This window comes from Somniosus microcephalus, chromosome 9, assembly GCF_052327205.1.
Source record: "Somniosus microcephalus isolate GS21.2 chromosome 9, FLI_Smic_1.0, whole genome shotgun sequence".
NCBI classification, from domain to species: Eukaryota; Metazoa; Chordata; class Chondrichthyes; order Squaliformes; family Somniosidae; genus Somniosus; species Somniosus microcephalus.
The window spans coordinates 202,201,474-202,229,234 of NC_140995.1; the positions used below are offsets into that span (position 1 = coordinate 202,201,474).

Below are 27,761 nucleotides of genomic sequence, written 5' to 3' on the forward strand. Positions count from 1 at the left end.
AAATTCTGGGCCAATATGTCACATCATCACCACTTGAGGTAAGTAGGCCAATGCTTATTATCTTTCTCTAATCTTCTGTAATACTTCAAAAGTATTAATTTTATTTGTCTCTTGTTAAGACTCCTGGAAATAAATTGAAAACATCCCTGAGACTTAGGAGTGTCTGCATACCCAATGTGTTGAAATCAAGACTCACTGCGCCATCACTTACTCTCCCTCATTCTTTCCAGAGCCTCAAGACTATGAAACTCTTTACCCCTCCTGTCACTCTACCCTGTCGCCTATAATCTACAGGATTTTAAAACCTAAGCTAAGCATCATCTAACTAGTGCTTCTTGATTTACCTCATTTTTATTAAACTGATTTGTACCTTGGTGGGGTCCTGCGTTATGGGCCTTGGCCCTTCACCTTGGCTTCTCTATTTTAAAAGGAGGCTAAAGTTTACTCCTGATAATTCAATGTCATTTTTTACACTAAAAAAAAATGAATTAAGCAATATAAATAGCGCAGAAAAGTGGGAACTTAGTGCTGAAAATTTAATTATCGGGTAATTTGAATTAAGCAACTTTGAATTAGGAGGAGCAAACTGTACAAGATTTATCCAAAAGAGGAGCTGGTGCCAGATTGTATGCACAACGCTGTTGCATGTTCCTTCTTTGGTTGGCTTCAGGGAAATATCATCTATTTTTCCAAGTGAAGTTCTCTGCGTCAACAAGCAAAATTTCCATATTATAGGTTATTTACAGTTTTAAAATAGCGAGGGTTAATACGGAGAGTGTTTTGCTTTATTAAACTTCAAAATGGAGACTGTGTATGGGAGAACCGGCCAAATTGATTGATCGATCTGGTCATTTACCAGCTCAAGGCTGGGGGGGGGGTGGCTTTGTTCTAGAAATTCAGAATAATACAAGTCTTCCGTGGATGTGAGGCTCAGGTAATATGTATCAATTTGCTCATTACGCTATGCAACAGCTCTTTGTACCGTGCCTTTGATCTTGGGTAATGAAGCCTGCCCTTGGGAGTCCCGGCGATTGTACAAGAGCTATGGGTTTTTCCTGTGATCTTTAGTTCAGTCTATTTACAGCTGGGCTCTGTGCTTTGGGCAAGAATTTCACATTGTCTGTACATGTCATTGCACCAGGAAGTAATTTTAATCCAAAAACTCACAAATTATACTAAGGGAACCAAAGGATATGGAGATAGTGCAGGAAAGTGGAGTTGAGGTCGAAGATCAGTCATGATCTTATTGAATGGCGGGGCAGCTTAAAGGGTCAAATGGCCTACTTCTGCTCCTATCTCTTATGTTCTTATTATTGAACAGTGTAAAACATATAGGGGGAGAAATTCGGTTGGTAGCGCCAGCGATTAGCGCCTAAAGAGGCCGAGAAGTGGGGCGTTAGCCAATTTTCGGATGGGCGCAGTGAACCCAGCGCCTCTTGCCATATTGAGTGGCTTTTAGCGCCGGCGCTAAATCTTAGCGGCCGCTCGCGGGCGCAGGCATATCATGACGTCATTTCAGTGTGCAACGCCTTTTTGGCGCCCCGGACCGGAAATTCAGTGGTGCGCCCCTTCGTTCCACCTGGCGCTAATAAGGACAGCTTACTGGAATGTTCCCCAGTCGCTCTCAGGCTTAGGGGGTGCTCTTTAAAGGGGACTGCACTGGTATAAAAGTGGCAGCCATTTTGGGAGCACAACTTCTTTGGGATTTTCACAGAGTTCCAGAGTTGCACTCTGAGAGCCATATCACTAGTGATCCAGCGCTGCCAGAGGACCTTCAGCCTTCAGACCATCACCCTGCTGCTGGTGAGCCTTTACACCCTGTATAATTTCTTGTTACCTATTATTATGGGGGCTGCTTTTGAGGTGAACGTCCTGATGCTCGACCATCTGGAAAGGGCACAGAGATGGAGGGAGAGAGGGCCAGGAATGGCCAGACAGAGGAGGGCCAACAGACGTTGCCACACCAGACCTTACGCTGCCAGGGTATTCAGGCAGCAGTTCTCTTACCTCAACATGTCGGAGGAGCAGTGTCTTAGGAGGCTGCGATTCAGAAAGGAGGTGGTGACTGAGCTGTGCCACCTGCTTCAGGCAGATCTTCAGCCACAGATAAGGTGCAGGACCTCTCTGTCGGTGGCTGTCAAGATTACAGTAGCACTGAATTTCTATGTGACCGGCTCCTTCCAGGCAGCAACTGGGGACATTGCCAACATCTCCCAGTTTGCGGTGCATAGCTGCATCCAGCAAGTAACAGATGCCCTGTTTAAAAGGCGGCGGCAGTACATCTCCTTCACTGTGACACCGGAGAAGCAGCGGGAGCGCGCAGAGGGCTTCGCGGCAATGGCGGACTTCCCCATGGTGCAGGGCGCCATTGACTGCACGCACGTGGTTTTGAATCCTGAGGACTTCCGCAACCGCAAGGGGTTCCACTCCTTGAATGTGCAGCTGGTCTGTGACCACCGGCAGCTGATCCTCGCGGTCAATGCTCAGTTCCCACGCAGCAGCCACGACGCATTCATCCTGCGCCAGACTTCAATAGCAGACCTTTTCGAGGCCCCGGCTCACCCAGAAGGCTGGCTTCTCGGTGACAAGGGCTATCCTCTGTGCCCATGGCTGATGACCCCGCTCCGTTTGCCCAGCGCCCCTGCTGAAGAGCACTACAATGCGAGCCATCAGATGACGAGGATCATTGTGGAGCACACATTCGGTGTGCTGAAGCAGCGGTTCCGCTGTCTGGACCATTCCGGAGGCGCCTTGCAGTACTCACCAGAGCGAGTCTCCCACTTCATCGTTGTCTGCTGCATGCTCCATAACCTCGCCACCCTGACATTGAAGGACCAGCAGAGCAGGAGGAGGAGGAGGACCAAGACGGGAGGGTCCCAGAAACTGGAAGGGCTGTCCGTCTGAGGCTGATAAGGAGTCGGTTCTAGGCCCCTCTGACGGAATGCTTGGTGCCAATCGAACACCAGGAATGAAACCATTCGGATAACCCAAAGCCTATGAAGGCCAGTATGAATGTAAAGAGCAGACATGGCCAATGTCAATAAAATAAGTTGTTTATTTTGAAAAATGTGCTTCCTTCTACATAAATGATTTGGATGAGAATGTAAAAGGTATGATCAGTAAGTTCGCAGATGACACGAAAATTGGTGGGGTGGTAAATTGTGAGGAGGAAAGCCTCAGGCTACAGGACGATATAAACGGGTTGGTCAGATGGGCGGAAAAGTGGCAAATGGAATTTAACCCTGAAAAGTGCGAGGTGATGCATTTTGGACGGACAAATAAGGCAAGGGAATACACAATGAGTGGTAGGACCCTAGGAAGTACAGAGGGTCAGAGGGACCTTGGTGTACATGTACATAGATCCCTGAAGGCAGCGGAACAGGTAGATAAGGTGGTTAAAAAGGCATATGGGATACTTGCCTTCATTAGCCGAGGCATAGAATATAAGAGCAGGGAGGTTATGATGGAACTGTACAAAACGCTGGTGAGGCCACAGCTGGAGTACTGTGTGCAGTTCTGGTCGCCTCACTATAGGAAGGATGTGATTGCTTTGGAGAGGGTGCAGAGAAGATTCACCAGGATGTTACCTGGGATGGAGCGCCTCAGCTATGAAGAGAGGCTGGACAGGCTGGGGTTGTTTTCCTTGGAGCAAAGAAGGCTGAGGGGGGACCTGATTGAGGTGTACAAAATGATGAGGGGCATAGATAGGGTAGACAAAGAGGAACTTTTCCCCTTAGTAGGGGGGTCAATAACAAGGGGGCATAGATTCAGGGTAAGGGGCAGGAGATTTGGAGGGGATTTGAGGAGGAACTTTTTCACCCAGAGGGTGGTTGGAATGTGGAACTCAATGCCTGAAAGGGTGGTAGAGGCAGGAACCCTCACAACATTCAAGAAGCATTTGGATGAGCACTTGAAATGCCATTGCATACAAGGCTATGGACCAAATGCTGGAAAATGGGATTAGACTGGACAGGGATGGATGGGCGGCGCAGACACGATGGGCCGAAGGGCCTCTTTCTGTGCTGTAAAACTCTATGACTCTATGACTCTATGACAAAGCAATGGCACCAGAAAGCTTAACCAACAAACTAACACATAAGTGCCTCGCACACCCAGGAGACTATCCAAAACATTACTAACATTCAGACCAGCATCCACGGCCTTGATTTCTAGACGTCTCAGCAGCACCTTCTACTCTTTCCCCTTTGATGGTGATCTACTTCTCTTGCGAGAACGGCCCCTTCCCTCCCTGCAGCTCCTCCGTAATGGGACCCCAGTGGCTGCATGAAGGCTGGGGGATGCCTGCTGACTGTCCGAAAGCGTAGATGCCCCTGAGGGACGGCCTGGACGGACTCTGGGCTTGGAGGGGCCGGATGCTGACTGCTCCAACTGAGCATGGGTGGAAGCAGTCTGTCCTGCAGGTGATGGCAGCTGCAGTGGAGACGTGCCAGCGGTGGCATCAGGAATGCTGACATCCTGAGAGCGGACACCTGCTCCGTGGTCGGCCGACACACTGGCACTCTGACGGGGCAGCACCGCAGCATGCGAACCAATCAGCTGGTCCACAGATTGCTGGCCTGCTGTGGTGCTGCAAGGGCCCCGGGTAATCCTGCCTGATCCATCGAGGGTGGCAGCAGTCAGTGCTTGCGTGGCCTCAATCTGCCTCTGCATGAGGCCAGCGAGTGACTGCGTGGCAGCACTCAGCACTTGCGTGGCAGGTGCCAGTGCTTTTGGACAGTTCTTTCCAGTGCTTCGGTCAAGCCCTGGACAGTCCTTTCCAGTGATGCACCGAAGCCCTGGACAGTCCTTTCCAGTGATGTACCGAAGCCCTGGGCACTCCTTTCCTGTGCTGCCCCGAAGTCTTGTACACTCCTCGCCTGTGCTGCCCCGAAGTCTTGCACACTCCTTGCCAGTGTCTCGATGGATTCAGGCATCCTTGCCACTGCAGCCATCAGCTCAGTGTGCCTGAGCCGAGCCTGGGCGCTCATTTCTGCGAGGGAACGCACCTCTTCTGCACTCTGTGCAGCAGTCATCGTGGCCTGACTCGCCCTCCGGGGAAACGGCTCCCGAGCTTCCTTACCCCCCTTGCGTTGCTGGAGCCCGCTGGTTCCTACAACTGGTTCCTCCTCCGAGCCATTATCCCCGCTCCCCTCCAGGAAAGCACTATCCCCAGTCTGCAGATGGGCTGGCTCGCCTGAGGGTGGAACGGATGGTCTGGCTTCCTCCTGCTCATCGCCTCTGGAGTCCGTGTCCCTGGCAGCTTGATGGCCCGGCTCCCGAGCTGGTGATGCAGCATCTGAAAGCAGGGAGGTTGAAGAGTGGCTTTAGCGAAAGGACAGGGTGGCAGCAAGGGATGCAAGAGTGCTGCAATGCTCTGACATGGGTCCAGAGTGAAAAAGCATGCTGGTGGGGGGAACAAGTGGAAGGAGAGAGTTCAAAAAGGTGATGACCTTACCATCGCTGTGCACAATGGGGTCGGCAGCTCCAGTGGTGACAGGACCACTCATCCGGCCTCCAACAATCTGGTGGACTCTTTCCTCCAGGTCCGTCAGTGTCTGCAGCTGAGGAGGGCCTCTTCCGGTACGAATCTGTTCCCTCCGGTTCCTGGCCAGCTTGGCCTGCAGGAGAAAGGACGGGAAGTGATGAAACATGCTGCCCTGAGTGGTCATCTCATGCCCCCCATGGTGGAACAGCCCTTACAGTATGCCCTGAGTGATCATCTCATGCCCCCCATGGTGGAATAGCCCTTACAGTATGCCCTGAGTGTTCATCTCATGCCCCCCATGGTGGAACAGCCCTTACAGTATGCCCTGAGTGGTCATCTCATGCCCCCCATGATGGAACAGCCCTTACAGTATGCCCTGAGTGGTCATCTCATGCCCCCCATGATGGAACAGCCCTTACAGTATGCCCTGAGTGGAATGTGCGTGTGTGTTCCCAGAAAGGGACATGGGTGCTGGCTGACAGATGGCCATTGGGGCATCGCGCACCCTTTGGCCATAAAGTCAGGTGCAGATGGAGGGATGAAGAAGATTGCCAAAAAGCCACTCACCCTAACGACCCGAGTGAGATCGTTGAACTTCTTCCTGCATTGCACAGGAGTCCTGGCCACCACGCTGTTGGATTTGACTATTTGCGAAACTTCCCTCCAAGCTCTGCGGTACTCGTTCTGATGAGGCCTCCTGCCATTGTCAGGGTACAGCACTGCTCGCCGGCACTCCACTGCGCCAACCAAAGCATCCAATGCCCCACCCTCTCCATCTGGTCAAAGTTTGTAACGCCACAGAATGAACAGCGCCGATTTTGAGGCCTACAGGGCGATGAGTGTGGCTGCTGATCCTAAATGACCCGCCCCTTTAAGAGCTGGCCGGCGCCAGCATGTCTCGTGGTCATCGATTATTGACAGCACCTGCGCTGTGCCCGGCCGCCCAGATATTGAGTAGCGCCGCCAGCTTAACGCCTTAGGAGTCCCGTGCAGCGCCTGATTTTACGCCGCAATCACCTTTAGGGGCGATGCAACCCAATATCGCTCGAGGTGGCGATGAGTTGCGCCTGGCGATAGATTTTGCGCACCGCCAATTCTAGCGCCCCAAGCGGGGCTATACCCAATTTCACCCCCATATATACTAAAGAGGACATTTTAAACTCTTGTGAATTGATTCTAATGTTAATTGTTTTCCTGGTATTTATGCCAGTGTTTTGCTATTCCTTATTGCTTCTGTATACTTATCATAGAAGTCTTATGTCTGTACACAATTCCATTCCACAAAACCTTATTTCCTGTTGTCATATTTTTTGGTCAATTATTTTCCATTATAAATTCCTCTGTCTGCATTTATAACGGGAACTGCCTACGTAAATCATTCTGCAATGCCTCTGTTTAGTGTCTCCCACCTCCTCAGCCTGAGCTAGAGAAACCCCTGTGCTCTGACCAACTCTACTCTGCTTCCCAAATTGCCACAAGTTTTGCTTCTAAACTATAAAGTAGTAAAATAATATATCAGAATGTGTCACTTTAAAACGAGGACTGAATTACAATCTGCATGCTTTCTCCAATTATTCCTCGCCCCCTAACCTCACTTCACTTGAAGACTGTATTTGATCTTGACTTCCCATATGGAAGACTATGGGAGATCAACTGGTTTGTAAATGATTCTATTAGTTTTAGCATGAACATAAAGCCTGACATTATTGTATTTACTGGCATTTGAAATAAACTGGAGAACATGGTGGATATCCCAAGTGGTCTCTGGTGCAATATCCCGTAGTGATGGAGTAGCTCAGCACGTTACCCACTCACAGCGGGTGTAAGGGTTTCAGTTCATATATCTGATGAAGGGAACTTTCTTACTGTTGTGGCCTCAAAAGTGTTCGGATGAAGTCTGACCATAACTGACAGAGGGCAAGGAAATTAATGTGAAATCATTGGGTGCAAAACACTGTATTGCACACGACAGGCACATAGATCATTTTAAAATCAATTGAGTAAGCTTCAACTAGATTTAGACCCTTCTCAGAGTTCTTGTTAAGTGAGCATACACTAAGTATGTGCTTTGATAAATATTTATAGCAGACTTGATATTGTGAAGTAACAATAAACATGTTGTTTTCTCAAAGCTTCTCATAGCCTTTGAATACGCTCAGAAATGAGCTATCTGTAGAATATACTGTAGAATGCATCTTGAAACACAAAGCATCTGAGTAGAACGAACCCTCCCAACCAGAGTAGTGGGGTCAGAAAGATTTCTGCACTCAAAAGCAGAAAAGTCACCCCACCCGGATGGGATGCATCCTAGGTTGCTGAAGGAAGTAAGGGTGGAAAATACAGAGGCTCTGGCTACAATCTTCCACTCCTCCTTAGATATGGGAGTGGGGCCAGAGGGCTGAAGGATTGCAAATGTTACACCCCTGTATAAAAAAGGGGAGGGGGTGAACCCAGCAACTATAGGCCAGTCAGCCTAACGTCAGTCATGGGGAAACTTTTAGAGACAGTAATCCAGGACAAAATTCATTAGCACTTGGAAAAATATGGGTTAATAAATTAAAGCCAGTGCAGATTTGTTAAAGGTAAATCGTCTTTGACTAACTTCATTGAGTTCTTTGATAAAGTTGATGAGGTTAGTGCGGTTGATGTTGTGTATATATGGGGCAGGATTTTCATTGTGCCGTGGAGTCGGGATTGGAGGCGTGGGGGGGGTTAAAATCCCGAAATCAGGGGTCCCGACCCCTTCCCGCACCCAAACCCGCCTCCATGCCAGTTTCAAAGGAGGCGGGTACCCGCCCCGCACTGGGACCCGCCTACCCGAGGCGGGAAGGGATTAGTGCCAATTAGCTGCCTGTTAACGGGTAGTTAACAGGCAGTTTTTAGCCTAATCCCTATTTTTGATGTTGAAGTGTGGGATTCCCCACGGCTCCAAACCATGCCAAGTTAGAGGAGGCGGGCCGTCGGGTTGAAGGACTTGGAGGGGTCGAAATGTCGGTGTTCAGGTGAGTGATGTGTGCATGAGTACACAGATAAGTGTGTTTGGTGTGTCTAAAGTGATTAAATAAGTTTTACATACCTTTTCTTACCTTTTCAGCCTTCCTTCCTTTAGGTTCCGGGACTCCCTCATCTCACCGGCACAGAAAGCAGAATGGCTGCGAACTGTCAAAAGTGACAGCCTTCAGCTTTCTGTGCAGGAGAGATTTCTAACTGAGTCTGTGGAGAAGTAAGACTGTCAGTGTTTGACAGCTTCAAACAGCTGTGAAACACTGATATTTCATCTGTCAAAAGCTGTTGCCGGGTGGCCCACTGGGCGGGCTCAACAAGGTCAATCAAGTTAAAATCGTGTGGATTGGCCGCATCTCGATGGAGGCGGGACTACAACCCTGAAAGTTGTAGTCCCGCCTCCAACCTGACTCCTGAGTTAAATTCCTGCCCATGGTCTTTCAAAATGTGTTTGATAAAGTGCCAATTAATCAACTAGTTAGCAAAATTGAAGCCCATGGGATTAAAGAGGCAGTGGCCACATGGATACGAAATTAGCTAAGGGACAGAAAGCAGAATGTGGTGAATGGTTGTTTTTCACACTGGAGGGAAGTGTGCAGTGATGTCCCCCAGGGGTCGATATTGGGACCACTGCTCTTTTCATATATATTAATGACCCGGGCTTGGGTATACTGGGCATAATTTCAAAGTTTACAGATGACACAAAACTGGGAAATGTAGTGAACAGCAAGGAGGATAAGTAATAGACTTCAGGAGGACATAGATAGACTGGTGAAATGGGCAAACACATGGCAGATAAAATTTAAGGCAGAGAAGTGTGAAAGAGGCTATTCGGCCCATCGTGCCTGGGCTGGCTCTTCGAACAAGCTATCTAATTCGTCCCATACCCTTGTCTTTTCCCCATAGCCCTGCAAAATGTTTCCCTTCAAGTATTTATCCAAATCCCTTTTGAAAGTTATTATTGAATCTGCTTCCACCGCCCTTTCAGGCAGTGCATTCCAGATTACTCGCTACGTAAAAAATTCTCCTCATAGCACCTCCTCATATCACATCTTTTGCCAATTACCTTAAATCTGTCTTCTGCTAACCAACTCTTTTGTCATCGGAAACAGTTTCTCCTTATTTACTCTAACAAAATCCTTTACAATTTTGAACACCTCTATTAAATCTCCCCTTAACCTTCTCTTCTCTAAGGAGAACAACCCCAGTTTCTCAAGTCTCTCCATGTAACTGAAGTCTTTCATCCCTAGTGCCATTCTAGTAAACCTCCTCTGCACCCTCTCTAAGGCCTTGACATCCTTCCTAAAGTGTGGTGCCCAGAATTGGACACAATACTCCAGCTAGGGCTTAACCAGTGTTTTATAAAGGTTTCGCAAAACTTCCTTGCTTTTGTACTCTATGCTTCTGTTTATAAAGCCAACTTTGCTTTTTAACAGCCTTCTCAACCTGCCCTGCCAGCTTCAAAGTTTTGTGTACATACACCCCCAGGTCTCTCTGTTACAGCATCCTCTTTAAAATTGTACCATTTACTTTATATTGCCTCATATCAAAATGTATCACTTCTGATGACCAAAATAACCAGATAATCTGCTTTTTTTGAGTTGCTGATTAAGGGATAAATATTGGCTAGGATACTGGGTGAAACTCCCTGCTCGTCTTTGAATAATACCATGGGATCTTTTGTAATTTAACATCTTATCCAAAAGATGGCACTTCCGACAGTACAGCACTCCCTCAATACTGCATTCAAGTGTTAGCCTAGATTATGTCCTCATGAACCCAGGACCTTCTGACTCAGAGGTGTGAATGGTACCACTAGTCCAAGCTGACACATGAAAAAGGACGTATGGTTGGAGCAGGTTACAGAGATAGGGAGGTGTGAGGGATCTGAAGATAAAGACAAGGATGTTAATTTGGATGTATTGGAAGACAGGGAGTAAGTGTCAGCCAGCAAGGCTGGAGGTGATGGGCAAGTGGCCCTTCGTGTGGGAAGGATCTGGGTACCTGTATTTTGGACAAGTCAGGGTTTATGTTGGAGGCCAGCAAAGGGAACTTTGGAATAATCAAGTTTGGAGGTGACAAAAGTGAGGATAAGGGTTTTGTGTGATAAGGGGGGTGGCTGAGGTAAGGGGAGAGGCAGACAATGTTGCAGAGGTGGAAGGAAGCGGTCTCAGTGATGGAGAGGATGTGGGGTATGAAGCTCAGCTCAGAGTCAGACACAATGCCGAGTTGTGTGTGGTTTTATTCAGCCTAACTGAGTGGCCAGGGAGAAAACTGCATCAGTGGTAAGGGAGCAGAGTTCATGTTGGGCACCAAAAACGTTGACTTTGATCTTCCCAATGTTCAGCTGATGAAGATTGCAACTTATCACAGATTTAATATCGGACAGGTAATCTGACAGCATTGAAATGGTCACGGTGCTAAGAAAAGCAGTGATTCCTGTTGGGGTACAGTTCCATGGCCCTCGTGTGTGAAATTAAACAGTGAGTGTCCGCAAACAGGCAACTTTATCATAGGGACATCATGGCCATATTCAATCCCATCTTTGGGAGCTTTATCTACACTAAAAGGTGCTGCACAAAGTTGCTCTCGTCTTCACCTGAAGTTCACACAGTCGTACTTTGCAGCATTACAGAGCAACCAAAAGTGGCTGGTCTTTCCCCTCCCTAGTCCAGGAATGTTAAGCCCAACTGTTGTCACCTTGGCAGAGATCCGTTAACTCGGCACAAACCAGGGATGGAATCTAGGATCAGTCTCACATCATTTACCCATTTGGGGACCCCAGGATTGTCATCTAATATGCCGATATCTATTTCTTTGTATTGTATAATCTTATAAAGGATGCAATGAAATAAGTAACAACTACAATTCTGGGAATGCAAACTCTGATTTCAATAATGCTATTTGATAGGGATTTGATAGGGATATTTTTCTGTTTGCCAGTTTTCCTCTTTTTCACTCCTCTGTGTCTATGCCCTGCCACTCAGTTGGACTGGTTGGATGGTCCTGCTTAGTGACAGCTCAATGTTGTTCTTTGGCCAACTTGACTGAAGGTGTAAATGAGTAGTTAAGCAAGGTAGCTTTGGCCCCCACTCCCCTCGCAGCTCTATTTCCCTTCTTACCATGAAAATCCTGGCTCAGGTATGGTGTGTCATTGAAGCTTTAGTGCTCATGTCAGTTAGGATTGCACATTGGGCAGGATTTTGCTCTCAGCAGTGAACGCACGGCACTCGCCGTTTATTACACCAACACTTGCCCACAGACTTTCTATGGGCTTTTGCACTGGAACGTGCGAGGATTAGAAAGCCATTTTGGCGCAGCGCCCTCTACAGGGGATCTGGGGCCTGTGTGAACAGGGCAAGCAACTGTGTATCTCCTTAACCAATCAGATTGAAGAATCGTTGCTGCGCAGTGCAGCGTCTGAACCAGGAAGTGTAAGTTCGAATAGTTAGTTTAATGCCAAAATCATGTACAGAAAGCAAAATAAAGAGGGAAAGAAAGAGAGAGAGGTAAAAGAGACAAAGAGAAAAAGTTTTTAAAAAGTATTTAAATCTTTTATTTTTTTAAATCTCCAACAATAATTAAAAGCTGAAGGAGTGAGACTACACACTTGTAAAAGTATTTTCAGTGCCAGAGAGGTTGTTTGGCAGTAATTAAGACTTATCATGCCGTTAAAAATTTACTTACGCTGGAATGGACAAGCCCGAACTATTTCTGGCGAGTTTAGCGGGCATCTATCACTTTCAATGACGAACGAATGGCACCAGCCATTCGTTACACTGACACTTGCCCACACAACTTCCTTAGTTGCTGTCCAATTTACTCTTTAATAACGGTGAGCACTGTTAGCTGTTCTACAGCAAAATCCGGCCCAATGAATTCCAGAACCTGGCTGTGCCACTATTTTTGCCACTTTGCATGTCCTGTAAGGTTTTAATGTAATTACAAGGGATACAGTAGCCTAGTGGTTATAGTACTGGACTAGCAAATCAAAGGCCTTGACTTCAAATCCCGCCATGGCTAATTGTGAATTATATTCAATATATCTGATAATTGTTGGGTTGACACCAGAACAATGACCATGAAAGTAGCCTGATTGTTATAAAAATCCAACTGGTTCAGTAACTTCATTCAGGGAAAGGACCCGTCACCCCTAACCAATCTGGCCCATGTGTGACTCCAGTCCCACATGATCTGGTTGACCCTTAATGCCCTCAGAGCACCAAGGGATGGGCAATAAATACTACCTTGCCAGTGTCACCCACATCCCAAGAACATTTTTTCTTAAAACGTGAATTTGGCTGCCTATGTCATAAACGGACACAGCTCAACTATGCGAGTGAATATTGCAAACCTTCCGCTAATTCCCAATGCAGAGAGATGAACTTTTATTTAAACTACCAGAATGGATCGGATTAATAAACAGATCAGGTCCATCATCAATTAAAACACATCCAGATGCTTCTAGCAAAGTCATGAGTCGCTAGTTTAACAAACTGACTGTACCAGTTGTTTAACAAGTTTCATTTTATGATACAATGGATGAATTCCTGAACAATGATCGTCACAATGGCTGTGTAGTAATGGACGACATAACTGTAATTTCATCTGAGATCGATCCCATTCCTTAAAGTGCTGTTGGTGACCCATAGTTGTCAGTTTGTTTCTCCTCCTACCTGTCAACGCTTGAGAGATCGCTGAGCTGGGAACAGTCGCCGCGTCCTGAGGAACAGTGCTGGTGTCTGGCTCTGGAGTGCTTAAGGTGGGCGAGATGGGTGGAGGATTTTGTGGAATACGGGGCTTCCTCTGCCATAACGAAAAAAGAATTTGAAATGACTGGTGAAACTTTCAAATAGATTCTGATTACTTTTGCCTGCAATTATTATATTCATGAAGACTTCATTACTTACTTGTGAAGGAGCAGCTAATTTAAAAGATAGAAATTGCATTGATATCGCGCCTTCCACGACCTCAGGACATCTCAAAGCACTTTGCAGCCAATGAAGTACTTTTGAAGCACGCATTAGAAATAATGCTAACGAACCAATAAATTGCTTTTCGTCGGCATTCAGACCGACATGGTCAGCTGCAGAACTGTTACACCACTTACAATCTTAAGACTAAAAATACTCACAGGCCCAAAAGACCCATTAGCTCATGTCTACTGATAAATTATGAAGGCCAGTGAGATACAATTCATATAATTTATATTCAACAAGGGCATATAATTGGCAAATGAATTTCAACACAGATAAATGTGAGGTATTACAGTTTGGTAGGAAGAATAGGGAGGTCACTTATTACTTGGAGGGTGTGAGTCTGGGTAGGGTAGAGGAACAAAGGGATCTCGGAGTACAAATACACCAATCACTAAAAGTTGCGACACAGGTTAACAAGGTCATAAAAAAAGCAAACCAAGCTCTAGGGTTTATTCCTAGAGGTATAGAATTGAAAAGTAGGGAGGTTATGCTAAACCTGTATCGAACCTTGGTTAGACCGCACTTGGAGTACTGCGTACAATTCTGGATGGCATATTATAAAAAGGATATAGAGGCACTGGAGAGGGTGCAGAGAAGATTTACAAGGATGATACCAGAAATGCGAGGGTATACATATCAGGAAAGGATGAACAGGCTGGGTCTCTTTTCTCTTGAAAAGAGAAGGCTGAAGGGTGACCCAATAGAGGTCTTTAAAATTATGAAAGGTTTTGACAGAGCAGATACAGAGAGAATGTTTCCACTTGTGGGGAACAGCAAAACTAGAGGTCATCAATACAAGATAGTCACCAAGAAATCCAATAGGGAATTCAGAAGAAACTTTTTTACCCAGAGAGTGGTGAGAATGTGGAACTCGCTACCTCAGGGAGTGGTGAGAATGTGGAGCTCGCTACCTCAGAGAGTGGTGAGAATGTGGAACTCGCTACCTCAGGGAGTGGTGAGAATGTGGAACTCGCTACCTCAGAGAGTGGTGAGAATGTGGAACTCGCTACCTCAGGGAGTGGTTGAAGCGAATAGTATTGATGCATTTAAGGGGCGGTTTGATAAGCATGTGACGGAGAAGGGAATAGAGGGTTATATTGATCAGGTTAGATGAGGAAAGACAGGAGGAGGCTCGAGTGGAGCACAAACGCCGACACGGACTGGTTGGGCCGAAAGGCCTGTTTCTGTGTTGTTAATCCTATGTAAGTGAGATTGTGCCCTGATAAATCACAAAATGCAAAGTTGTTATGGTCCGCATGTCCCTTGGGAGAGAAGTCGTATATGGGACTTCATGATGTACACTGTTTATACCATATTTTAAAGATTAGGAGAAATGGTTTTGTGATGCAGTGTATTCTACTGTGCTTTGGTCTCAAAGCTAATTACTAAACTGTTGTGTGGTTTGATGTTAGAAAGTTTACATTTAAAAATGTTGCGCAGTGCAGTTTTAAAATATTTAAATAATTCGGTAATTGGTTGAGAGGTAGGAGACAGAGAGTAGGAATAAAAGATTCGTTCCTGACTGGCGTAATGTGACAAGGGGTGATCCCTGGGGTTCTGCAAAGATGTGCAAAAACAGGTCTGAATAAATGGACCATCTAGCAGAAATTCTGCCCTGTACTTGCAACTTAAAACTGTGCACACGCCCTGAATCCATTTGCCAAAATGTTGATTTGGAACACAGAGTGAAACCAACATAAAACATAAGCTGTGCCCATTTCACAATTCTATACAGTAATCTACCCATTGCATAAGTATACAATCTATAGACTGTGGTAGTGGATGTAACACTCGTACTAAGACTCCCATATTGAGCAGAGTCCCATGGTAGGGATCGTGAGCTCTCACTCTGCCATCCAAGGATTGCATGTTATTTACGCCTTCATTCTGTTAATAAATCCCAGTTTTGCGGTGTTCAGTTGCTTCCTCCTGCTGGAGAGAGAGCCTGTATTATGGGTGGACGCAAAAGAACAAACTGGAAAGGGGTCATTTGCAGCATTCATAGGGATAGTAAAAGACCTGTATTAAAACTGTATGTTGTGTTGTTTTAACAGGGGGTTTTCATTTGTGTTGCGAGCACTGGGAAAGACCCGCTTCAGTAAAGTTATTTTGCTAACTCCAGTTCGCCAGAAGGCAGGAATAGACCGGAGGGGGGGGGGGGGGCGGTGCTGGAATGAGAGTAAAACGTAGGGAAAATTGAAAAAGTCACATTTAAATTTGGACTAGATTTTGCCCATTCATTGTCAATGGGTAGAAAATCTAGTTCTATCAAAAAGCTTAGTAAAAAGACTGAAAGACTGAGAAAACATGATAAGAGAGGAGATAAATATATATTACTACCAATGTTACATTGCACTGAAGGATGTAGCATTGGCTCTATTTTTGCAATGATGCAGTGAGAGTCATGCTTCCACCGCCTGCTCACATTATTGAGAAGGTGCGGAAGGCAGAACTCCACACATAGTACTCAAACTCATGCAAGGAGCGCTGTTCAGCTGCCTCCCAACTCCAATATCATTTTAATGACCAAAAATAGCTGACAGATAGCCAGTTAAATCATTAAAATGCAAGTGGCAATTTGACTCCAGTTTGAAACCTCCACACTTTTGACAGGCCTTTCCACCAGTTGTTTTTAATACTACAACCAATGCCATTCCATCCCAGTGCGAGATCACCTCTTCTGCATGATTTCCGATGGGAGGCTGTCTGGAAGCTCTTCTTCCAATAATCTGTGATCAGTCACTCTAATGATAACTGAAGAACATCAGCTACTCAAGGCAGCCATATGAGCAGTAATAGGACAGTGAGCCCAGGCTGTATCACAAACTGACTGTCCCCCGTGACTGGTGTGATGGACATAGCCTGCTGCTTTTCGGTGTGAGGCAATGTCTCGAGTCTGCAGCTGACTCACAACTGAAGACTCATGCCTAGGATTTGCTCGATGTTGACAGATCTGGGGTAGAGAGAAGGTGGAAAGGAACCCAACATAAAACAGTGAGAAAGAGAGAAATAAAACTGAAGGAAAGAAACAGTAGGAAAAAAACCATTGCTTTAACGAAGAGTATAAAACAAATAATAATGTTTTATTTGTCTGTAAAGTTGTACAACATATTTCTATTAAATACCAAGAATCTTCTTCCATGAATTGTACACAAGCTATGCTCTAAATACAACTGTTTTCAGGGATGGATATTGTAAAGTGTGTATTGTCTTTAAACATGTTCGGTTTAAACTGTTCCCTGGACAACAGACAGGTCCACTTCAGTTCCAACCTCTTTTGCACACCCTTAGCTTAAAGTCAATGAACAATTTTTTTAAAAAGGCTAACAACTGCAATATTTTTCACCACAGTCATTTTTTATTAGATTAGGGAAGCAGAGTGCTATGTTACACAGCTGCTACGTTACATTAATTTTGCCTCTCTCCATTTCAGTGTTGGCTGTTAAACTGGTATTTTGCTTCTTGAAAATTTGTGGAAAATAATTTTAAAACAGTCAACAAGCAAAAAAAGCACTTCATTTTAAATCTTCAATTAGAAAAACAAACCCGTACAATGCTTTTTCAACACGTATCCAGATATTTTGATAGGTTCATATTGTAAGGTTCATATTGTAGTCTCATATTGTAAGGTTCATATTGTAGTCATGTCAGTTTCTCTTTTCGTTGATTTAAAAATTAAGGAAGGCTGAGGGGCACCAATAATAAAAAAAATGTGGAGGTAATTTAAATTTTTTTTAAAAAATCTGTTAATTCGCAAGACTATCCTCAAAAAGGGTATGTTCTTTTCACCTTAATGCAAACCCAACCTCGACCTTAGATAGAGTAAACACGTAGCAGAAATAAATTCATAAACATGTTCTTTTATGAACAGCACATAGGAAAAATCTTCCCCTGTAATCACCAATGTGCCTTGTTTAAACTAAATAAAGACAAAACCTGTTTGTTCTCCTTGCCCATTCTATCAATGAAGTATATAACACAAGGTGATATAGTGAAACATTTCTTTAATAAGTCACAGTAATCAAACGAAACCTAAAGACTTGAGGTCTATGTCACATTGAAAGCTTTTTTGTTTTTTGGTTGTTGCAGAAACACAGTGGAACGGTTAAGGCCGACAGTCTCTGAAAATTAAAATACCCTGTTTCCTTAGTAACAAGTATGAGAGAGATCATTAATATGCACACAGAGAATGGAGAAAAAAATATTAACAGATTTAGCATAGTCAGTGCTAAGCCTGACAAAGCTCATAAAGTCTCTGCCCTCCACTGTCGCATACTATTTTTTTAGATTCTTTGTGAACTCAAGTTACTGGGAAGCTGCAATGAGTTTATTGTTACTGCAGTTATTTATTTCATGTTGTATTAGAAATTCAATTTTTTTAACCTTTTATTTGGGGGGGGGGGGAAGGGGGATCTCATGTGCAACTCAATGCATTACAAGTAAGATTGTCTATTTAAGTGTTAAACAAACAATGTTAAGAAAGTTATTATAATAGCATTCAATCCCGATTGAGAACATTATATTTGCCATGAGCTATTAACATCATTTGACAAGGAACAAAACAATCAATAGATTACAATTTAGCAACATACTCATCACAGTTTCCGAATCAACTGGGTCACCCCATGAAATGCATATGTAATCCCTTGTGTAATCCGTGCTAATCACAGAATAAATCCTGATTTTACAAGATTGAAAAAGTAATGAAGTCTTTACAAATTTTGAAAACTTATTTGCAATAAATTTAAATTGTGTGTCTTAACACGACAGCAATTTTTGTCATTTTTGGTTTTCTTAAAAAGGAGCTTGGAACTTGTAAGCTTAGGTTCTTGAGACATGTCTGCGTGACTTTACATACTTAGACAATTTGCACATGCACAGTGCATCCTTCAACACTACAGAGATAGCACAAAGCTGCTGCTTTGCAGGAACTCAACCATATTTACCTTGCTTCCAGGTTTTGGTCCTCTCTTTTTGGGTATTTTCAGCGGTAAGACAGTTTTAGATGGAGCTGCCACCGCACTCTGCACGGCTAGTTTGAAAGCTGACTGAAGAAGCTCCTGTCTTCGTTTTCTTCCTGGTTTCCTTCCTCTTCGCCCTGGTGTATGCTCTGAAGCCACTTTCATTGCAGACTGCATTTCACTCTCTTCAGATTGTGGTGGCGAGGGAGTAGCAATGCTCTTCAGGATAGCAACTAAAAGAACAGGTGACAAAACGAACGAGAGGAATTTAAATGTCAGGGAAGAAAATGATCTAAAAAATTCAGTGAATTTTGCACATTTTTAGTAGTACGTGATAGATTTTTATTCTCTCATTCTTATATGGAGACATTCCTTTTGTCAGTTTAAACTATTTCATATACTGTCCAACAAATCAGCTTCATAATAATGTCACTACCTGTATATATCAACAACATATGTACTTAAATTACACACAGTAGAATAAAATCTGCTTGTATTGCCTGATGTTACTAAACCACGACTTCTTAAACGAAGAATTACAAACATGCAGACAAACCATTCACTAGTTCTTATTACCTGGTTAGCTAGACTACAACATTAAACCTCTAAAGTAGCCGAGGCAGGAACACACTTATTGCACATGCACAATAAACTGGCAAAACCCATCTTTGCAATGCTTTTCCTTGTAAACTAAGACTCCAGCAGCCGAGTGTTCCAGCTGCAAACATCTCATTAAACTAATGCATTCAGGGCAGAGCAGAAACTCGATTTGCCATGGCTACAACAGTGAATTTCCATTACGATGACAGCTTAAACCACATCATGTCCGGAAACCAACCAACCCTGTGCTTTCAGAAGAAAAAAAACATATTACATGCACAAAATGAAGTCTGCATGCGGTATATCTTCCTTCCTCTCAATCAGCTCAACAAGGAAATATACTGTCAAGCGAGAGGGGAGAAAAAAAAAGTATTCAAAAAAAATGTCAAATAAATAAAACAAATTTAGAATACTACCCACAAAAATAAATCAAATACGTGGCTATGAATTAACACAAGCTAAAATGTTATGTATTCTGTATCCTTTTTCTTCTTATGACTTAAGGTGGAATATCGTAGAATTCCAAATTATTGTTTTTTTCCCCAACTCTCTGCTATTGTTTCAACAACGTTTGCTGAAGCACACTGTTACATGGTGCTTGAAACACAATGGTTCTCAATCAGGCATTTTTCTAGTGTTACTCTTTCAGGCTACCCTATTTGGACCTCCTCCACTGTTTCCATGGAAACCACACTGAAAATGTCAAGTCAGCACTCCACCGTCTGTCACTAACATAACTTGCCCTCCCATTCACATATGGGAAGCTGAGTGTGTGGCAACACATCCTCGCAGGCTCACACAATAGTGGGCAGCGCTACGGGTTAAATGAGCGACAAGATTCCCTCGAAGGTTCATAGAAAGTTACGAGTGAAGTGGTGAGCCCAGTGCCCGTCAGTTCATTGCATCAGAGTAACCAAAATAGACGAGAATCAACTCGTGTGAGGCAGCTGTTCTGCATGGGAAGAAAAACCATCAATGCTGACTTAATGTTGACCTTGTGAACTTCAACAGTGACATTTTAAAGCTATAAATGACACTGCATATTTAACCATTCTCAGTGTTTTACATACAGAGCACTGTGATATTGGGAAAACAAGCCTGCAATTAAATTCAGGGATTCCGTTACATTGTAATCTATAAATTCAATCAGTTTGAAATACCATTTGGCTGCAAATCCCTCCCCAACTTGAATTATGCTATTTAATTAATACGTAATACCTTTTTTAAAATAAGCAATGTAGTTTTATTACTATTATTATGCCCAGGCAGGTGGGCTGAGTTAATGTGACATAGGACCTAGGGAAGCGCTGCTAACTTTTGACACGTGGCCTGAAGTATACAGCATCCTGTGACAGCACTATAGTGATAAAAAGTGGTGCCCAGTTCCTCCCAATTTTTCCCTTAATGTCTTGTCTCCTGAAGAACCCATGCTGGGGGTGCAATTCCACTGGTACTAAGATGAGCTATGGAGGACTTCACAACAGAGCCCAATCTCATGTTCAATCTCTGTGCACGTATGGCATTTGTAGCCAGGGCTGCAGGATAGCCATCAGGAGCAAGAACTCGGGCTTATGCTTTTCTCCTCCCTAGATCAGAGACAGTGGAGCCAACTGCAATGCAGACAGCCACCTCGCCTACCACAGCCACCGGGGGACCAGGAAGAATAAACACAAGATCACATCAGTCACACAATGTCAGCAAGGGGCAGAAAATAGTAGCAGTAGAGAATGATTAAATACAGGGAAATAAATGTTGGTCTCACTTCAGCTGTGCTGTGTGCAGAGAGTGTTCTAGTACGAGTGGCATATTTAGCAATTCAATAGGAAGGAAGGACAATATAGGTGAAAGCACATTTGTTCAGAGCATTCTAAGGATGTAGAGGGGACCGTGAGAAGTCATCCTCAGTAAGAGCTTGGCAAACAGCTCTTGCAACAGGCAAAGAGGTTTTATTTGATGTACCTGCTGCCTCGTCCATGTCGCCTCCTTGTTCAGGTTCATTGCTCACCTCCTCAAGTTGCTCAATGTTCAGTCTATTGTACAGCAAACCACAATGATGCATGGCACTTTGGCCAGGCTGTACTATGGAGAACCTCCAACTCTGTTAGAGCTTCTGAACCGCTGCATCACCACGCTCAGTGATGGCTTTCATTGATGCACACATTTGAGTATACCTGTGTTAGGTATATGCAGATGCTGTACAGGTGTCACAAACCAGGGCTGCAGCCTCGACCACCAAAGATCCAATTTAGCACATTTTTGTCAGGGTAAAATAATGTCAGCACAGTGGATTGCCGTAAAATAAAGACGTGACTATTGTCAGGAAAATGGGCATTCACCTTAATGATCCTGATCACAGACAAGCTGGACATTGATCACCTGAATCCCTTGCAGTTTATGAAGCCTCCACTATTGGGAAAAACTATCTCCAGCGATTGGCGAGTCCGTAACCAGAGGGCATAAATTTAAGATCACCACCAAATTAACAAAGGGAGAGACTAAGATAATTTTTATTACACAGATAGTTATTAGGACATGGAATCCCCCACCAGAAACAGTGATGGAAGCAGAATCCATAATAGCTTTTAAAAGGGAAATGGATAAATATTTGAAAAAAGAAAGGTCTCAAAGAGTATGGGGAATGAAGAAGGAAATGGAAGCTCTTTCAGAGAGCCAGAGATGATGCAATGGGCCAAATGGTCTCTTTCTATGCTCTTCTACTCTAGGATTTTATTGTATGTAGGAGCATGTGGGGCTGCATGTGTGCAATAAATGATACCTGGACTTTGGAAAATCTTGCAATTTGGAAAAGACCCAGGACCCTCTCCTGCTGTATCCAGTTATCCATTGGGAAAATGATGCAATGCTCTGTGGTCACTTGCTTTTCACATGTGCAGACTGGAGATTGGCCGATACTGCTTATAGCCCATGTAGCAGCTTGGAATGTGCCCGAGGCAAAAAAAATTCAAGACTGCAATGATCGGCAATGCTGCACCTGCCCTGTGGCTTGGCTGCAGGTCTGCTTGCAACATGTGAATCCTAGCCTCTGCATGCATTGCTCCTCTCTAACTAAAGTACAGGAATGCCCACCTTTGTATCAGCTGGAAGGGAAGGCACAGTCCACTTATGATGTACCTGCATTCTTCCTCCTCTTTATCCAAATAAGACAAGCAAGAAAGTCCTACAAACCTCTCTTCATGCACAACGTTTACAACAGAAAATCAGCGAAAGATGGGAAAAAAATTAAAATTGCAACTGCAAGGTGCTGGTTGTCTCTTTAAATTCCTTAGCATTGCAAAGCACAGTCCAGCAACCTTGGATCCACATATTGAATGGCGGAGCAGGCTTGAAGGGCCGAATGGCCTACTCCTGCTTCTATTTTTCTATGTTTACTTTTCTGTTTCTAAACCCAGCATCAATGATCTTTGTCCATTTTCCATTCCATTACGGCCCATGTGTGCCAATTTATGAGGCATAATAATGGAGACTAAAACTGGCCCCCATGGTTTTTCTGTGAGAAGAAATCTTTAATTCTGATTGATGGAGCCAGGCAGCTACTACAGTGCACTGAAGTAAGCACCATGCACCAAGGGAGAGTGCAAGTTCAACCCTCGAATTTCCTCACACAGTGAACTCCTGATCTCACCTGGTGCATGGGAGGAGGAAGGCTATTGAGTTTGGTCCACGTCTCCAGACAGAGGATAACACGGAGCTAGGAAAGGAGTTGATGACTTTGGTTCCATGTCCTGATAAATCATACTGTAGATTTAGGTAAGTGATTGAGTTTTGTAATCCTCTCTTGATCGTGTGGGTTTTGTGGAAGGAGAAAGTGCTAAGTTTAGCCCACACAACCCGAGAGAGGAGCGTGTAGATCTGGGGAAGAGTGATGGGTCTTAGTTTTGTCCACATCTCCTGACAGAGGATAGCACAGATATAGGTAATGGGGGAGAATTTATTTTTTTTAATGCAAAAGTAAAGAATAATTGGTACATCACAGAGCAAGCTGGAGATTGATTGAAGACTGTGATTGAGTTGTCAGAGACAGGTAACAAGCAGACAACAGTTGCTTACCCACAGGAAAAGAGGGAGGTAGAATTGGAGAGTGCTTTGCCATGGGCCATATTCACAGTTCCTGTATCAGATTGAAGAGAGGCGTTGAGGCATTTACTTTTGATAAAGAGTAAATAAGAAGCTATTTTCAGTGGCTGAAGGGATGGTAACCAGAGGACACAGATTTAACGTAATTGGCAAAAGAACCAGAGGTGAAATGAGGAAAAAGTTGCACAGCGAGTTATGATGATCTGGAATGCACTGCCTTGAAAGGGTGGTGGAAGCAGATTCAATAATAACTTTCAAAAGGGAATTATATAAATACTTGAAAAGTAAAAACTATTCTAGGCTATGGGGAAAGAGCAGGGGAGTGGGACTAATTGTATAGCTCCTTCAAAGAGCATAATGGGCTGAATGGCCTACTTCTGTACTGTACCATTGTATGATTCTATAATAGCCAGAGGGCTGAAAGCAGGCCGTTCGCTCAATCAGGAAATAGTGCATGGACAGGGAAGATGTAAAAGAAAAGATGAAAAACTAAATCCGAGTTGGACAAAAATAAATAGCATGAATGCAACATAATACAAGACATTAGAAAACTTGCAGACTGGACAATTAAGTGGCAAATGAACTTTAACACAGATAAATGTGAGGTGATGCACTTTGGTAGGAAAAATAGAAACATCATCTACACCTTAGAAAATAATAAACTGAATAGGGTAGAAGGGCAAAGGGATCTAGGTATAGAGGTGAACAAATCATTAAAAGCAGCATCGCAGGTCAGCAAAGCAACTAACAATCCTAATAAAGCACTGGGATTTATTTCTAGGGGTATAGATTTCAAAAGTAGTGAAGTTATGTTAAACTTATATAGGCCCCTGGTCAGGCTGCACTTAGAATACTGTGCGCAGTTCTAGTCTCCATACTATAAAAAGGACATAAACACTGAAAGTGCAAAAAAGATTTACAAAGATGGGACCAGAACTGAGAGATTACAGCTATCGGGAAAGATTGAACAGGTTGGGGCTTTTTTCTTTAAAAAAGAGAAGACTTAGAGGTGACCTGATCAAGGTCTTTAAAATGTGGCGAGAATGTTTCCACTTGTGGGAGCATCCACAACTAGGGGCCATAAATACAATATAGTTACAGAAAGGGAACAGTTGAAACACTGGAGTCTCATTCCTACAGGTAGTAAATTGTTCTTAGAGGTTTTTAAAAGTTAATTATTTTTTCTCTTACTTTTCCTTTCTGTCTCATTTTTTCCTCTTAATCCAATCTTCCTTTCCTTTCTTTATTTCTCTTTCTGTACCTAATTTGGCTCTAATTCAACCTATTTCCTTCTCGGTTGTTCACTCTGTTTCTTTCTCTATCTTTAACTCTCATTGGTTAAGGAGATAGACTGTTGGTCCTGTCATTCACCAAGGACCCAGATGTCCTGTTGCCCTCGCCACGCCGTTATCAGCTCACACTTCCAAAAAATGTCTGGCGTAAAAAAAATTCGAGCCAAAGGGTGAGGAAAGAAATCTAACAAACGGGGCACATTGCGAGATGCCACGCTCCAGCAAATTCTGGGCAACTGAGTTTGTGCGATAGTGTAAAATGGGTCATTGCAAGCCGTCAGCCCGTTTTACAACTCTCCCAATTTTTATTTCCATTGTCCCTCCTAGGTTGGTATCATCTGCACATTTGACCACTATGCATTGAGTTTCTGAATTCAAGTCAGTTATGTAAATTAGGCTCCCAGCTCCAAGCCCTGAGGTAGCTCATTCAGCACTTCCTCCTATTCTGATATAACACCTCTTCCTAACTTTCAACCAGTTTCTTATCCACTCCAGAATCCAAACATCATTGAGTTTAATTAATAGCCTTTCATGTGGAACTTTATCTAAAGCTTTTTGTAAGTCGAGGTAGACTACATCAAAGAGCTTCTCCCAGTCCACTTGGGTTGTCAATGAGGAGGTTCATCAGGTAGGATCTTCCTCTTCTGAATCCATGCTGACTGCTATAAATAGGTTATGGGTATACAGATGATCCTCAATCTTACTCTCGATAATCATTTCCATTATTTTACGTGGAATGGAAGTAATACTGTTTATTGGTATGTGGACAATACTGGTAAGCCAGTATTTTGTGCCTATGCCTAGTTGCCCTGAGGGCATCGAGTCAACCACATATGGGGAGACCGGAATCACATGCAGGCCAAACTGGGTAGGATTGGCAGCTTTCACATTAGTGAACCAGTTGAATTATTACTCCTTTCATGGTTATTTACTGGTGCTGGGCCGCACATAACCTGATTTATTGGATTCAATTTCACAACTTTCTATGGTGGGATTTGAACTCACCACCCTTGGGTTGCTGGTTCATTACCATAACCACTGGGTTACCAAACCCATCTCAGTCCTCAGTCGATGATGTACTACCAGAAGGACAGGAAATGGGGCTGGTATTTCCTATGATTTTGCGCCCAAAAACACATACAATAAAAGCACAGAGCCAATTTCCAGCATAAAAGTTTGGGAAAATTCAGGCGTAAATGTGTTATGCACGCACTTACTGAATTTCCTGGATCTTTTACGGCCATTCGTCGAGTCCTGTGCGCAGGCGCATTATAATGGTCCCACCCCCATGGTAAAGAGTGGCAAGTGCTGTAGTGTATGTATCCGTCTACCTTTAAGAAAACCATTGTATGTAACCGTTCACCTTTAAGAGAACTATTTTAGGTGTGGCACTACTTTGTTGGCTTCTGTATACTGTAATACCGACGGTGACCACACCGGTATATAAGTGCTGTGTCAGGATTTATTTGGCAGATTTGCCCTGACCTTCGAATAGTAAAGTCCTGTTTTAAGTTACTCTTGGAGTCTGTGTATTAATTAACTAAACAACCCACAGACTTTACAGTGGCGACGAGTCCGATCGTACCCTGCGGCAACAATACTTCCGAAGCAGTTAACGAGCGTCGAGAAGAGGCAACCGCCCTCGTCGTTCTGCTGGGAGAAAACTCGAGGCTGCAGAACTAGAAAGGAGGAAGAATTTAGAGACAAAGACTTCCATCAGCAACAGGCACTGACTGTCCCTTCTGCCACGGTGAGGAGTGAGCCGATCAGCACGAGAAGCAAGGCGGCCACGGTGACTGTAAGGGAAAGTAAAAAGAATAACCGGAGGATAAGGGCAGTGCACTCGACCACGGTCGAAGGGGAAAGGAGCCGGACAGAAGTCGGGTCCAGAGGCGCTGAGACTGGGGCAGCGTGGAGCAAGGAAGCCGCGGTACAGACAGGCTGGGGGACGCAACGGCGTCGTGAGACAGCTAGACCGCGACCGGCGAAAAAGGCCGGGCAGCGACCGAAGCCACGAAGCGCTGCGACTGGGAACGTAGGCGCGGGAAGAGATAAACTCAGCCGCAGCCGGGGAGGGAAGCACCGGACTGCGAGAGGGCTGGGAGGCGCGGTTGGGAGCCGAGCGAGCGGGAGAGGCAGAGCCGACCAAGGGAGACTGAGCGAGAGCCAGTCCAGCGGCTGAAACTGTTCTCCGTCAACGGGGTGTACCCAGCGCCGGTAGAGCCGAGCGAGCGGGAGAGAGACAGAGCCCGAGCAAGGGAGACTGAGCGAGAGCCAGTCCAGCGGCTGAAACTGTTCTCCGTCAACGGGGTGTACCCAGCGCCGGTAGAGCCGAGCGAGCGGGAGAGAGACAGAGTCCGAGCAAGGGGAACTGAGCGAGAGCCAGCCCAGCGGCTGAAACTGTTCGCCGTCAACGGGGTGTACCCAGCGCCGGTTGCCCTGCCGAGAAAAGGGAAAGCACTGAAGCCGACGCGCAGGCTGTGAACCTGAAAGCCAGCGGCCGTCGCCCGTGGGGAAAGTGTACCCCTCCCGCCAGGGGAAGAAACGCGGGAAACCGCCATTAGGCGGAGAAGAAGACAGAAGCGGGGAACCGCCATTGAAGTGGGCGGGGAGAGAAGATAAGCGCGGGAAACCGCCATTTTCGCGGGAACCGCCATCTTGAAAAAAAAAGAAAATTTAAAGAAATAATCCGTGGTGTTATCAGGAAGAGAGGAAGATGCCAAGGCGTGGTAACATCAACGATTTTAATTCCGAGGTAGAAGACTGGGCCACGTATGTGGAACGCATTGAGATCTATTGTGAGGCCAATAAAATAGAAGATGACAAAGCTATAACCTTGCTAAACTCGATGGGCGCGAAGACATACGGGCTCTTGAAGCATCTACTATCACCGGCTAAACCAGCGGATCAGACTTTCGATGATATTGTGGCTGTTCTGAAGGATCACTTGAACCCCACACCGTTGATGTTGGCGGAACGATTCAAATTCTATGTGAGAACGCAACGGAAAGACGAAAGCAACGCAGAATACTTGGTCGAACTGCGTAGACCAGCGAAATACTGCCAGTTTGGAGGGAATCTGACAGAGGCATTGCGAGACAAGTTCGTGTGCGGATTGGCAAAGGAAGGAACGCAAAAGCGACTACTCGAAGAGAACGACCTTACACTTGACAGGGCTGTCCTTATTGCAGCATCGCACGAAGCCGCAGCGAAGGGAACTGCGGAAATGCAGCTAAAGACAGCGGCACTCAGTGTGGATCAAATTACCTCGACAACAACAAAATGCTATCGTTGTGGGAAGACAACACACGACCAGAACCAATGCTGGTTTAAGAACCAGGAATGT

General features: G+C 44.8%; 1 protein-coding gene across 3 annotated transcripts in view; it reads right to left on the reverse strand.

The window, feature by feature from the left end:
- Positions 1-27,761, reverse strand: part of scml4 (Scm polycomb group protein like 4) — a 262,549-nt gene that overhangs the window by 145,219 nt on the left and 89,569 nt on the right. For 2 of the 3 annotated variants that reach the window (XM_085997762.1, XM_085997763.1), the window contains exons 8-9: positions 18,414-18,661; positions 13,165-13,294 (exon numbers count right to left, since the gene is read on the reverse strand). In XM_085997762.1, the coding sequence (XP_085853888.1) occupies positions 13,165-13,294; positions 18,414-18,661 (378 nt within the window). Of the gene's footprint in view, positions 1-13,164; positions 13,295-18,413; positions 18,662-19,004; positions 20,115-27,761 lie in introns of those variants that run through there. The other variant, XM_085997764.1, reaches the window with a different exon arrangement.